Source organism: Pan troglodytes, chromosome 2, assembly GCF_028858775.2.
Source record: "Pan troglodytes isolate AG18354 chromosome 2, NHGRI_mPanTro3-v2.0_pri, whole genome shotgun sequence".
Classification (NCBI taxonomy): Eukaryota; Metazoa; Chordata; class Mammalia; order Primates; family Hominidae; genus Pan; species Pan troglodytes.
The window spans coordinates 55,084,267-55,099,534 of NC_086015.1; the positions used below are offsets into that span (position 1 = coordinate 55,084,267).

General features: G+C 37.3%; 1 protein-coding gene across 12 annotated transcripts in view; it reads left to right on the forward strand.

The window, feature by feature from the left end:
• DOCK3 (dedicator of cytokinesis 3) overlaps window positions 1-15,268 on the forward strand; it is a 711,354-nt gene that overhangs the window by 377,918 nt on the left and 318,168 nt on the right. For all 12 annotated transcript variants that reach the window (XM_016941175.4, XM_016941180.3, XM_054681895.2 and 9 more), the window contains exon 6: window positions 10,894-11,042. In XM_016941175.4, the coding sequence (XP_016796664.1) occupies window positions 10,894-11,042 (149 nt within the window). The remainder of the gene's footprint in view (window positions 1-10,893; window positions 11,043-15,268) is intronic.

The window sequence follows — 15,268 nt, forward strand, 5'->3', positions numbered from 1 at the left end:
AACCTCCTGAGTAGCTGGGACTACAGGCACCTGCCACCATGCCCGGCTAATTTTTTGTATTTTTAGTAGAGATGGGGTTTCACCGTGTCAGCAAGGATGGTCTCTTATCTCCTGACCTCGTGATCCACCAGCCTCGGCCTCCCAAAGTTCTGGGATTACAGGCATGAGCCACCATGCTGGGCTGTATCACCATTTTTTGAACCAATGTTTAGTTGTTACTATGTCTGTGTAGCCACTTCACATATAGTGAATTAAGGTTACATTTCCTTTGTTGTGTAACTTTGTTTTTCTTATGGTTAATAATTGTTTCTCCTTTTTAATTTGCTTTATTTCCTTTGTTTTCTATGTTTCAATCTTTTGGCATAAATGAAAATCTGACTATGTTCAAGCACTTCAGGTATTTTATCAGTTGAATTTTTTTCTCAATTATATCCTGCATGGACTCTGCCACCTTCTTTGTTAATCTAACCTGAGAATTTTCTTTGCTTCTCTCCTAGGTCCCTTTGTCTCTTAGGTTAAGTCAGTGTTGCTTTAATTCTTGGTAAACTTCCTCATTTGGTGAAGCACTTTCCCCGTAGCTTCCTAAAAAAAAAAAAAAAAAAAGAGTTTGTGGGAGAATTTTTATTTTTGAAGTTTTACATATTTAAAATGTATTTAGCTTACCCTTACCTTTGATTGATAGCTTGGCTGGATATATACTTCTTTGTTACAAATAAGGTGAAAAATTTTTAAAGCATTGGTTCATTATTTTCTAGCTTCCAGTATTGTTGTTGAGATGTTCCATGTCTTGTCCCAATGCCCTTCTAGTTCCTGATCCTTTTATTGACAAGTTGTTTTTTATGAAAAATTTAGTAGTATCTCTTTGCCCGAGTGTTCTGAAATTTTACAATGATTTGCTGTAGATTATTTTCATTGATAATGCTGGCTAATCAGCCAATTCTTTTAGCCTAAAAGCTAATTTCTTTCAATTCTAGGACATTTTGTTTGTATTTCATTTTTTGATATTTCCCTCCTCTTTGTTTTCACAGTTCTGTCTTCCTAGAACCCTTTGATTAGAGTTGGACATCTTCAAATGATTCACTAATTTTCTTACATTTTGTCTCCCATTTATCTATTGGATTGCATTACCTTTTCATTCTGCTTTCAGGCAGGATTCCTCAATTTTGTGTTCCATTATTTTACTGTTTTTTAATATTAAATTACGACTAGCCTGCTTTTAACTTCCAAAAGCCCTTTTGGGTTTTGGGGGTTATGCCCCTTTATTATGCCCTATTCTTCTTTGGATGGATGTGCTATAATTTCTGTGGTCTTGTAAAATATTAATTATTTTTTCTTTGAAATTTTCTTTTATTCTTGTCATTGTGTCTGTTTCCTCCAATATCTATTTTTCTGATTGCTTTGGTCTCTTTCCTTCATGTTGGAAGCTTTCCTTATTATATGGTGTTCTTTGTCCATTCATATTTAAGAATGAGGCATTAAAATGTTGACAGAAAGCTCTGTGAATTGGGCTAGTATTTATCAATTAGTGAACATTACTTTAGAGGGATTAGAAGAGGGCCTGGCTTTTGATGGAAAAAGTAGAGCAGCTGTCAATATTTCTGGATCTTTTCCCCTGGGCTGAGTTTTCCTAAAGAGGAATCTTCTCCATTCTTCATATGAAGGTATCAGCCTGGTTGTTAACATCTGGGGAGCTCGATGTGGAAAGCGCACTGGGAAAGGGTTGGGGGTAAAGGGGGATAATACTTCTAGGCTTCAGAGATTTCTGGTACCTCCAGTCCCAGAGCCTTTCTGCAGAGGCTTGCATCTTACTGATTTCTTTCCTGTTTCCCACCCTCCTCACTTGTCTTCCTCCACCTTACTCTTAGGGCTTTTTTAGTTTTCTATTCTTTGACAAGTCATCTACTTTCCAGCTTTCATCTTTGATGTTTGGTGGAGTGGGTAGTTGTGCATGGGAAGGATTGAGGCTGGCTTTTTATTAGTCTCCCTAAGAAGAGATGCCTATGGACACATCGAGGACTGACTTTAAGTAGAGATTTGATCTGTCCTGTGTAGTAGGAGTGACTGTGAGCCTGAGAACGCCTCAGCTGTTTACTGCCCACTGTTAGGTAAGTCTGCCTTGTTCAGAATTGTGAATGGATGCCCTTCACTTGGCATCTATCCATCCGTGAATGGATGACTTCAGCAACTACAGCCTCCATTTTCATATCTCTAATATTTTTTCTACCTTTCTACCTTTGGTGTTGTTCCTTTCTTATGAAGATCTGCTCTGTGGAATAGAAAGATTTTTACAAATCTTAGCTCTCCTGCAAATATGTGTGTTGTAAGAGAGGATTAGAGCTATAATGCTATTTGTTATTTGGAATATCAACTCTATAATGGAGGATGTATTTGGGCTGGGGATAGACTGAGGATGATATCATGGCACTTGAGATGTGGAGGAGTTAGATGTATGTGCCAAGGAAATACATATTGTATGGATACTTCCTCATATTAATGAAGAGAAAAAGAATTTTCATATTGCTTCTTTGCATTTTCATTTGTTGTAAATATGTGCTTGAAAATCAGTGTGAATTAGCTTTGGTTTAGATACTGTTTTGTTTCACAAAAATTTCTATCTTTTGTACTCAGTTGCTGACTATGTTGTTCGGCAAACTAAAATGAAAGTTTAGATTCCTGGGTTTAAAGGTATTTTATTATTATTATTTTTATTTTATTTATTTTTTGAGACGGAGTCTCGCTCTGTTCCCCAGGCTGGAATGCAGTGGCACAATCTCGGCTCACTGCAAGCTCTGCCTTCCAGGTTCACACCATTCTCCTGCCTCTGCCTCCCGAGTAGCTGGGACTACAGGTGCCCGCCACCATGGCTGGCTAATTTTTTGTATTTTTAGTAGAGACGAGGTTTCACAGTGTTAGCCAGGATGGTCTCGATCTCCTGACCTCGTGATCCACCCACCTCAGCTTCCCAAAGTGCTGGGATTACAGGCGTGAGCCACTGTGCCTGGCCATTTAAAGGTGTTTTTGACATAAAGGTCATTAGGGTTCCAAGTACTGTAGTCTAGAAATCTTTTCATTATATTGGGATGAGTTTTGGAATATAAGAAAACATCTAGAATAGGATTAGAGGTTACTTCATGAGAAGAGACTTGAAGATTAGTAGTAATGAAAAAAGAATGCTGTTTTGGGAGTTTTTAATAAACTCAAGTTCTTAATGGTTAATTTGTTAAAAAGAAAGTGAGAAAAAAACCATCTACTTATGTATAAAGGAATATTCAAAAAGAAAATGTAAAATAGGGGAGATCTGGTAATCTTCCCACAACAACTTGAAATTTAAATGCAATGTTTAGCTTCCATTAAATTGATTTTGATGTAAAGTTTTTAGTACTAGTGGCAGGACATTATTCTCTTTGAGGATAGCAAAATTTCTGATGTCATTTTTATTTAATTAGATTTTTATGATGCTGTGTTTATATTAATTGGTCCATAAGCATATGTAGTTTTAAAATAAAGGTAATATACTTTCTGGCAAATGCCCTACAACTTTGCTCATTTACTGACTTAGAGGCATCACTGTGGCACAACGTTTCTTTCCATACTGGGTTAAAAATAATTTAGCAAAAATTATCTTTAAAACAGGAGCACTAAAACATATTCTTTTTTTCTGCAGAGCTCCAGGGATTGTTTCACAACAGTGAGGCAAATTGTACTTGACAAGCGTTTGTAAAGTAGTTTAATCATTCTAAATTTATGGTTTCTGCTGACTCTTCAGTGTACTTTCCAAATAATCTGTGACTGATCTTGACAAATATTAGTCTGTAGGGTTTTTGCAGAGGCTGGATGTGTTGCTAAGATGAGCTATACAGATTTCTTCTGCCCAATCTCCTCCTCATTGAATTTTCCTTTTATTTTAGCAGTGACAGGAAATAGGGATGATTGTGCCAGAAAACAAAACCTGTAGTGCCAACCTAATTATACTGTTACTTTAATCCACTGAGGAGCAGGTCTCTAAGTAGAAAAGGATTGTTTTTCCTGAGTGAGGTATTCAGCTGTTTTGTGGCGTCAGATCATTCTAGGTGAATGTATGCTCTGGTGCTAGTCACCCAGATTGCTCACCTTGAGTGGTATATACTGTCTTATGCTAACAAGCCCAAGAACACAGTGCGGTGTCGGAGCAATGTTGGTGGAGCCTCTACTGCTAGGGTCTCTGGTCAGAGAGGTCATTAGGTTGGCCCGGAAAAAGAAATTAACACCACATTGGTTATAGTAACAGTGCTGCTTTACTTAATCCATTTCCTTCTTTGTGCATCTTTACACAGTTGGTGTAGGGTAAGTAATTTCATTTTCATGTATTTGGAAACAACTGATTTTCTATTGAAAAAAATTGTGTAATTGTTTCAGTTACCTACATAACAAACCATCCAAAGCTTAGTGGCTTAAAATAACTATATTTTTCATTCTTTTCTGGATATAGTGAACTCAGTTGGGCATTTTTCATTTAGGGTTTCTCATTTTGTTGCAGTTGAGTATTGGTAGGGGCTGTAGTCCTTTGAAGGCTCAGCTGGGCTAGGTATCCAAGATTGCTCACTCACACCATTGAAACTCCTTACTTATGGCCTCAGCTCCCAAGAACATGCATTCCAAAATGCAGGAAGCAGAAGCAGCCAGACTAGTTAAAGGCTGAGAACTGGCCTAGCTCACTGCTGCCATATCTGTTGGTCAGAGCATATTCAGGGCCTGCCCAGATTCAAAACTGTGGGAAAATAGACTCCATGTCATGCTGGAAGGGTATCAAAGTCACATTATTGCAAAAGACCACTTGTCATGGGAGATATTGTAGTTATCTTTGGAAAATGCAATCTGTGAAACTCTTGATTAAAAAAAACCATGTACAATGCCTTAAAAGACTACATTTGTATATTCTTGCATAGATAGTGTGTGTTTGTGTGTGTGGCATAGATATTGTATATGTGTATTGTGCATTTATGTATGTATTACATGTGTATGTGTGTATATATGTACATGTATATGCATTAATATACACATACATAATACGTATATGCCATCTTAGTTTGTTGGACTGCTATAACAAAATTTTCTAAGTTGAGCAGTTTATAAACAACAGAAGTTTATTTATCACATTTCTGGAGGCTGAGAAGTCCAGGATCAAGATTGGCAGAATCAGTGTCTGGTGGGGGTCCACTTCCTCATAGTTTGCACCTTCTTGCTATGGCTTCACATGGGAGAAGGGATGAAAGAACCTCCCCCTTGGGCCTATTTTTTTTAAGGTAATAAATACAAATATTTAATTAAATATTAATAGGAAATTTGGCTGTGGGTGTATACATATATGTATAAAATAATTACATATATATGTATGTATGTATAAAATCATTTTAACTTTTATTTTAGATCTGGGGGTACATGTGTAGGTTTGTTACATGGGTATATTGCATGATTCTGACATTTGAGATGTGAATAATCCCCTCACACGGGTAGTGAACATAGTAGCTAACAGGTAAGTTTCAACCCTTGTACTTCACCCTGTCTTCACCCTGTAATAGTCCCCAGTGTCTATTGTTGTTGTTTTTATATTCATGAGTACCCAGTGTTTAGCTCCCACTTGTAAATGAGAACATACGGTGTTTGTTTTTCTGTTTCTGCATTAATTTTTTTAGGATAATGGCCTTGGGCCTATTTTATAAGGGCACTAATCCCATTCACGAGGGCTTGGCCCTTATAACCTAATCATCTCCCAAACAGTTTCACCTCCTAATACCATTGCCTTGAGGGTTAGGATTTCAATGTATGAATTTATTGAGGGGGAAATGCAGACATTTGGACCATAGCACACATGTACATTAATACACATGATGCCTCAGTATCAGTATACTTCATTAGACTTGGCTAGAAAAAAAACCACACACACACACACACACGCACACCCCACATCCCACATTACTTTTAATTAGTTTTCACAGATCTCAGAACTACCTAGCAATGGAACTAACTTTCTGGTCAATTCAAGTTACCACTCCGTAAGAGACTGTTTTATATCGTTTGCTCTATTCTCAAATCTCAAATACCCCTTCCCACTCTATTCACTCCCAGCTGATGATATTGCTTTTTATTTCTCTGAGAATAAAGCAGTCAGAGGAAAATTTTAGTTCTCTTATTACCAGATCTACCAGCTACCTGTATCATTACCCATATTCTGTACCCTTCCTCTCTGTGAAGAATAGGTAGGTAACACAGAGTATCAAGCCTCTTACCTAAATCAAACCCTCCCCTTTTTTCCCCAGGATCCATCTGTTCATGTCTACTCAAGGATTTAACAGCTGCATCATCAAATTTTCTCCCTCTAATAGATTATTCTCTTCGAAATTTAGTTTGAAATTTTGTCAAATCTTTTAAAAACCCTTCCTTAACCACACAGTCACATTCTGCTACCCCATTTCTCTGCTTTTAGTTACTGCAGATTCTTCAGAAGAGTTGTCTGTGGTCTTTCTCCACTTCTTCCTCTCACAATCTCACTCAAACTCACTCCAACAATTCATTGAACCTGCACATTGTGCACATGTACCCTAAAACTTAAAGTATAATAATAATAAAATAAAAAAAGACATCTATTGCATATAAAAAAAAAAAAGAAACTGTTCCTGTAGAGGTCAGTGACAACCACCACAATGCCAAATCCCCTGGCCAATTCTCAGTTCATATTTATTTAACCCCCCAGTGCATTTGACAAAGTCCTCCTTAAAATCCAGTTTTCTAAAATTTTCTCCCATTCTGTAGGTTGCCTGTTCACTCTGATGGTAGTTTCTTTTGCTGTGCAGAAGCTCTTTAGTTTAATTAGATCCCATTTGTCAATTTTGGCTTCTGTTGCCATTGCTTTTGGTGTTTTATACATGAAGTCCTTGCCCATGCCTATGTCCTGAATGGTATTGCCTAGGCTTTCTTCTAGGGTTTTTATGGTTTTAGGTCAACATTTAAGTCTTTAATCCATCTTGAATTAATTTTTGTATAAGGTGTAAGGAAGGGATCCAGTTTCAGCTTTCTACATGTTGCTAGCCAGTTTTCCCAGCACCATTTATTAAATAGGGAATCCTTTCCCCATTTCTTGTTTTTGTCATGTTTGTCAAAGATCAGATGGTTGTAGATAAGCAGCATTATTTCTGAGGGCTCTGTTCTGTTCCATTGGTCTATATCTCTGTTTTGGTACCAGTACCATGCTGTTTTGGTTACTGTAGACTTGTAGTATAGTTTGAAGTCAAGGGCTAATATCCAGAATCTACAATGAACTCAAACAAATTTACAAGAAAAAACAACCCTATCAACAAGTGGGCGAAGGATATGAACAGACACTTCTCAAAAGAAGACATTTATGCAGCCAACAGACACATGAAAAAATGCTCATCATCCCTGGCCATCAGAGAAATGCAAATCAAAACCACAATGAGATACCATCTCACACCAGTTAGAATGGCGATCATTAAAAAGTCAGGAAACAACAGGTGCTGGAGAGGATGTGGAGAAATAGGAACACTTTTACACTGTTGGTGGCACTGTAAACTAGTTCAACCATTGTGGAAGTCAGTGTGGCGATTCCTCAGGGATCTAGAACTTGAAATACCATTTGACCCAGCCATCCCATTACCGTATATATACCCAAAGGATTATAAATCATGCTGCTATAAAGACACATACACACGTGTGTTTATTGCGGCACTATTCACAATAGCAAAGACTTGGAACCAACCCAAATGTCCAACAATGATAGACTGGATTAAGAAAATGTGGCACATATACACCATTGAATACAATGCAGCCATAAAAAATGATGAGTTCATGTCCTTTGTAGGGACATGGATGAAGCTGGAAACCATCATTCTCAGCAAACTATCGCAAGGACAAAAAACCAAACACCACATGTTCTCACTCATAGATGGGAATTGAACAATGAGAACACATCGACATAGGAAGGGGAACATCACACCCTGGAGCCTGATGTGGGGTGGGGAGAGGGGGGAGGGATAGCATTTGGAGGTATACCTAACATTAAATGACAAGTTACTGGGTACAGCACACCAACATGGCACATGTATACATATGTAATTAACCTGCACGTTGTGAACATGAACCCTAAAACTTAAAGTATAATAAAAAAAAAAGCCATGAAAAGAAAAATCCAGTTTTCATCTGGCTTTCATGACACATACTCTCCTGCTTTTCCTCTCACCTCACTGCTTACTCCTTCTAGTTTCCTCTGCTAAATACTTCTCACTTTCCTAACCTCTGAATGTTGGAAATCAGTGTCAGACTTAGCATGTCCAAAATTAAACTTAGTTTCCTTCTTCCAGGCATGCTTTCCAGGCCACAAAACAAGAGTGATACTTTACTGTGTTCATAACCCACATCTAGTCTGTCAGCAAATTCTGGCACCTCTACCTATAAAACATGTCAAAACTTCAAGCCCTTCTTAACATCAGCATTCTTACCTTCATCCAAGCAGCTGTTATGCTGTGAACTGTTGCACTAAATAGCCTCCTGACTGGAATCCCTGCCTTCCTCTTTGCCTTTTTATGGTTTATCTTCAATAGAGCACTCAGAGTGATGCTTTCGAGACTTAAGTCATATCACATCACTCTTCTGCTCCAAATCTCCAGTGACTTCCCATCTTGCTTAGAATAAAAGCCAAAGCCTTAAGGTGGTTTACAAAATCTGTGTTTAACCTGGTGCCTGCTGCCTGTCTGCATCATCAATCTTCCCTTTCTCAAGACACACTGACCCTGTTTTTCCTGAACATGCCATGTTTACTTCCACCTCAAGGCCTTTGCACTTGTTTCTTATGCCTGAACAATGTCCCCAGTTTTCTTAAATGTTGCCACCTTACTTCATTCAGGTGTATTCTCAAAGTTCAGCTCCCAAAAAGTCTTTCCCTGACCACTCCACCTAAAGCAGTACCTTCCCCAGTGCCCCAGCCAGCCTACCCTTGGCCACTCTGATTTTTCTTTTTATAATTTATCACCATCATTAATGATTTGCCTATTGCCTGCTCTCTAGATCAAAAGTGCCATGAGAGCAGGGACTTTTGATCACAACAAAGTGTTAGTACTCAAGAGGTGCTGCACAAGCATTTCTTAATTGGATGAATGAATGAATGCTTGTGGATGTATACATGTAACGGACTATCATATAGGCTTTGATGGGAAAATAATAATTCAAACTTTCTGTTTTATACTTAAACAGGTGATTTTGTTTTATCAATATGAAACGTATGTGTTGCAAACAAATATCACATTGCCTTTATGGCTTAATCGTCAAGATTCCAATTTTCCAGATGGTATAGTTTGCTTGGGCTTTGCTGGTTTTTGAGCTGGCAGGAATTTGTGAGTTCTCACCTTTTGCCAGCATTGTGTACCATCAGGATGCTTAACTTTTCTTCATCAGTTCATTGATTAAAGAAAGGAGAAGTTAGAGTATATGATTCCTAACATCTTCTAGTTAAAAATAATTTCTCTTTAAGATGAATCTTTAAAAGTCTAATGGGGCCAGGTGTGGTGGCTCATGTCTCTAATCCCAGCACTTTAGGGGGCCGAAGCAAGAGGATTACTTGGACCTGAGAGTTTGAGATCAGCCTGGGCAACATATCAAGACTCTATAAAAAATATATATATATTAGCCAGGCCTGTAATCCGAGCCACTCAGGAGGCTGAGTTGAGGGGATTGCTCAAGCCCAGGAGTTGGAGACTGCAGTGAGCTGATTATATTACTGCACTCCAACCTGGGAGACAGAGTGAGATCCTGTCTCTTAATAGAAAAAAGTCACATTAGATGATTTCTAAGTAGTATGATATTCTGAATGTTTTAGTTATAAGATCACTGCCACCTCAAAACACTACCTGATTCTACTGTTTTGTGATTTGCTGTATAGCTAATTTTATTTATAGCTTCTTTGACTTGAGCTTATTTTGGCAAACATCTTTTTTAGGGTAAATCTCATACAGATATTTTACTAACATCTTAATCTGCCTTCAGAAGCATTATTTATAGATTAGTTACATCCCAAGAATTTTAATTATACAGAAACCAAAAGATTCTAAAATCAAGATTTCACATATCAGCAAATAGGACTTGAGTTTTTAAACTCATACATTATTTTTAAGTACATCTTTTTTCTGAAGCATCTATTCTCATGACACTTATATTTTTCTACTTTTAAGGTTAAAACTACTACCAGGTCCATAATTAAGTTTATTAAGATGTTTCCGTTTAACTCTTACAAAGGTGACAATTTTTATTAAACTGAAAAGACTGGAAATCTGTTACACCAGAGGGAGTCGGGGAAGGACACACCGTTTAGAAAAGCTAATTAGAAAATCAGATGAGGCCTAGAAATCAGGAGTGAATTTCACTCCAGGGACTGTGGCTTTATATTGAAACATTAGTTGCTTCAAAATAGGGCAAATGATTCTTCCTCTCCCAACTTGGATATCTCTCCTGGAGAAACCAGAGTTATTGCTGGATGGTTGAAATTTTTGCTTTTATGTGAACTGCAACTTCTGTGAGGGAAAGCAGCTCTGGGCTCCTGTGTAACATTCTGTTCTAAGTTTAGTAACTTTGATTTACTAAAGAAATGAATAATCTAGGATGTGGTAGAGATAAATGCTACTTTTGCATGATCCAAATCAATTATGTTACTTTGTTGGATGTCACTACGTAGAGATTTTTGGATAGAAGGAGGTAATGACTTTCAGACTTTAAAATTAAGTTCCTCTTTATATTAACTTAGTGGTTCAGAGAAATGAGCACTTTTCATAGTTTAACTATTTCTCTTTTTCTTTTCATTCCTTTTCCATGTCTCTTGTATTTCACCCAACACCAAAAATGCCCTTTCAGAAACACAAAGTAGATCTTTTCTACAAACTACGCCATGTGATGAATGAACTTATTGACCTGCGAAGGCAGCTACTGTCTGGTCACCTGACTCAGGATCAGGTGCGGGAGGTTAAGCGGCACATCACCGTGCGCCTGGACTGGGGTAATGAGTAAGTATGAAAATTGTTTGGGTATCTCTCAGTTTCATTTATGATAACTCAGTCTTCAGGGAGTTTGCACCTATACAAAGCTTCTCTTTAATGATTCAAAGGCAATGTTATATTCTTCACTAAGCTTTCATCATTTTTGCTAGGAGCAGTTATTTGTCCTAGTTAGCGAAGGATACTCACTGGTTCTAGTTGCTGAACCTCTTTTAGCCTCTGTTTTTGCTTCTGAAAAGAAGAGGTAAATAATAGGACTAGATTATCCTATAAAGTTAAATTTCTTTGACCTCAGATTTCTTGATTCTACACCTCCTAATCAGAATACACTTGAAAATATATTTTAGTGCTTTCTTCAAATGTGAATTTAGTGTCCTTCACATTTTATAGCCATACAATGAATCTGAATGAGCATAACCTACAAATGGAAACTGTCTACATTTGTACTTCAGAATATTTTTGACTACCTTGTCATTCAGTAATAGTCTTGCATTTATGTAATAACTGTGATTTGCTATTGCCATACAAGTACAATTTGAAGACTTTGGTATGGGAAGTTAGGGTATAATTTTCAGTGAATATAATTGATATATCAATAATTGATATAATAATTAATATAACTTTATAATTGATATAAATTTCAGGTGCTTTTGTCTCATTCTCTTAAAATTGGGTCCATTGAACTTTTAAGTGACCAGGTTGCCTCCTACTTAAAATATACATATACCTTAAGTATATTTATATCTGTGTCTTTAGCTCCTTATCCTTTTTGGGAGGGGCCCACCAATAAATGAGATCTATGAGCCCATTTCTGGAAGCCGGAAGGTAGATGAAAGATTAATGACAGAGTAAATCCATTATATGTGGAGGAAACCTTAGTTAATGAGAGAGTCAGTCTGCCCCACAGCTCCCAGAATCATAGAAGGTGGGATAGGTCTTGAAGCTTTGAAAAGGACTTGGCTTAAAAGAGTGTCTAAGGAACAGTCTGCCCCAATCAATGAGCAGAAACCTGGCCAGGTATTTCCTCTTCAGATAAACAAATATAAAAAATGGCTACCGGGGAAAAACTGGGCAACAGGAGTGTGAACTGGGACTTTCTTGCAAAACTCTCCACATTCTGGCATTTAAGGACTTTAAAGTATAATGAGCAGATTGCTCCCACTTACCAGAAAGGGAAACTTGCCAGTCACCTACCCATGTACAAAAAAACTCTACATTTCTTCTGCTATCTTTTAAGTTTGAATGGACAATCAGGTATCACCAGATGTTTGAAGAAACGCTTCTACAAGACAGAGAGAGACCAAGATTAACAAAACACCTGTACCCAAAGAAAGTAACCTGTCCCCAGAGCAAATTGAGATTGATAAAGTACTTTAAAACAAAACAAAACAAAACCCCTTTAATATCCTCAAATAGAATCTAAAAGATCCATTATGTAGAATAAGATGCCATGTAAAAGAAGTGGAGAATGTAATTTCCAAAATAAAATACTCAGAGAAGATAAATTTTATGTAATCTCTAGGAAAATAAGACAAATATATAGGCAATACATGAGGAAAGAAATTCAGTACAAAGGCTCTACCCAGGGAGATCCAATATCAAACATTTTGCCTTCCAAAAAAAGAACAGGGGAAATTCTGAAGGAATAATAGAAAATTTGTCAGAGCCAAAAAACAGGAATATTAAGATTGAAAGCGTCCCACTAAATATTTATAATGAATGGAAAAACAAAACAAACAAACAAAAACTCACAGTGAGGCACATTAAGATAGCTTAGTATTCTAGGAATGAAGAGAAGACTATTTAAGGGTTTTAGACAGAAAAATAGTTCCTCTCACAAAAGTATAAGTATCATACTGTCCTCCAAAGTGTTATCATTAGCACTGGGTGCTAGAAGATAATGAAATAATATCTTCAGAGTTCTGTAGGGAAATGATTTGCCAGCCAGAGTTTTATTTTACAAATCCCAACCATCTAATTAAGTGAGAGGGGACACAAACCATAAAGCCATTTTTAGGTATTCAGGGATGCATGGAAGTTCCCTCTCATGACCCCTTCTTAAGAAGGGACTTGCGGATGTGCTTCTGCAAAGTAGAAGAATAAATCAGGAAAGAGGAAACATGGAATCTAATCAACAGTGGATCACACCCAAATTGGTAGTGTTCATCAGTAGAAAAGAGGAAATATAACACTAAATTAGTTGTTTGTGACCTTTTTGAAGCCACAACTTTATATCCTTGTTTGTTTTGTTTAATTACACCCTATCATGACTGTTAGTAGGATTGCTTGGCACCTACCACAGACTACCTTCTATAATAGTGTATAACATGAATTTAGGTGTACCATAGATCAGTGTTCCCTAAATCTAACTTTGGGGAATAATAATTTAGTAAAATACAGTATGTTGATGTACAGCATAGCTACTAATTCTGCCTCTTCAAACCCAAACATTTTTATGTTATGAAATTATGTCACTGTTTTTATTTTTAAGTCAATGATAAGAATACAGTAATTGCAAATATAACATTACTGTGTGCCAAGCAAATTGGTCACAGTTGAACTGATGACACTAATAAATGTGTAATTCATTATGTTGCAGTTTAACTGCAACTATAGATTCCATTAAATAGAACTATTTCAGAACTATCAGTACCTATACCTCTTTATTATGAAACTTGAAAAACAAACCAATCTGATTTTGCAATCAAATCTGAAAATAAATAGATGATAGCTTAGAAACAAGTTCAAATTGTACTTGAAAAAGGCTCAGAACATTATAAATACCTGCCAGTAAATTACAGAGCTATTCCAATTTCATGACTTTTTCTCAATGAAATGTGTGTGTGTGTGTGTGTGTGTGTGTGTGTGTGTGTGTTGGAGGGGTATGTATATGCATATCTTAATAAGCAAAAATGAAAAACACAGTTCCACTCCCCTCCCCACTTCCCTTCTCCCTCTTTCCTATTTCTCCTTTTCTCCCTTCCCTACTTTCCGTCTTCTTTTCTTCTCCTTTCTTCCTCCCCTTGCACTTCTTTCCCTCCACCCCTCTCTTCCTTTTTTTCTTGTTTTCTCCTTTCCTTCAGTGGAAAATATAGTCACTTAAAAACCTAAACAAGAACTTTGCAGGTCTGTCATTATTGAAAGGAAAAGACATGTTGCACCAAAACTGATAGGACTGTTCTTTCTGATTTCTCCTTGAGCTTACTCTTTTAAAACTTTTCTTCCTATTTTGAAAGAAAAGATGGTATATTGTAAAAACAAAGTCATTTCATACCATTAGATTATGTAAAACAGACTGTTCCACACAAAAGCTGAGAACAGTTGACTATAACCATTGTTCCCATTTTATTCTGATAGTTCCACACTTCTTGTTCCACCACACTTTTATAAATGCCATAAAATCTTGAAGTTTAGCACATGTTAACATGTGAATCAGTGTTTTCCAAATGTATTTTAATGTTTTAATTGATGTAATTAAATATATGATTTTAAACTCTTATGCCTTTTCTCTAAGCTCTTACACAGACATTATAGCTCTGCCTTTTCAGAATCTGTTTCAGAAACTAGTAATTGTTATTAGTAGTGTATTGATTAAATATGTCTACATCACTATGGCAAGTACATGGTCTCACTTCATGCACTGTTGTAACGAAATGCTACTATGCCTTGGCCGGGCGCGGTGGCTCACGCCTGTAATCCCAGCACTTTGGGAGGCCGAGGCGGGCAGATCACGAGGTCAGGAGATCGAGACCATCCTGGCTAACACGGTGAAACCCTGTCTCTACTAAAAATACAAAAAATTAGCTGGGCGTGGTGGCGGGCGCCTGTAGTCCCAGCTACTTGGGAGGCTGAGGCAGGAGAATGGTGTGAACCCAGGAGGCGGAGCTTGCAGTGAGCCGAGATTGCGCCACTGCACTCCAGCCTGGGCGACAGAGCGAGACTCCGTCTGAAAAAAAAAAAAAAGAAGAAGAAGAAGAAGAAATGCTGCTATGCCTTTCTAGGACAAGAGATCTGTTTACCCATTGAGGAAACCTAGGCTCAAAGGCACTTTTCCCAGCGTTGTATGGTGGAAGGGTAGAGCTGGTATTTGTACCTAGAACTGATCCCAAAGCCCATGTGCTTTATGCAGAACCTTATCATCTATCTAATTATGTGTGAGTCTTAAAACCAGGCACATTATTGCCAGTATTTTTAGTCATTAAGCTATTTGATCTTTGTTCTGTTCTGCAAGTGTG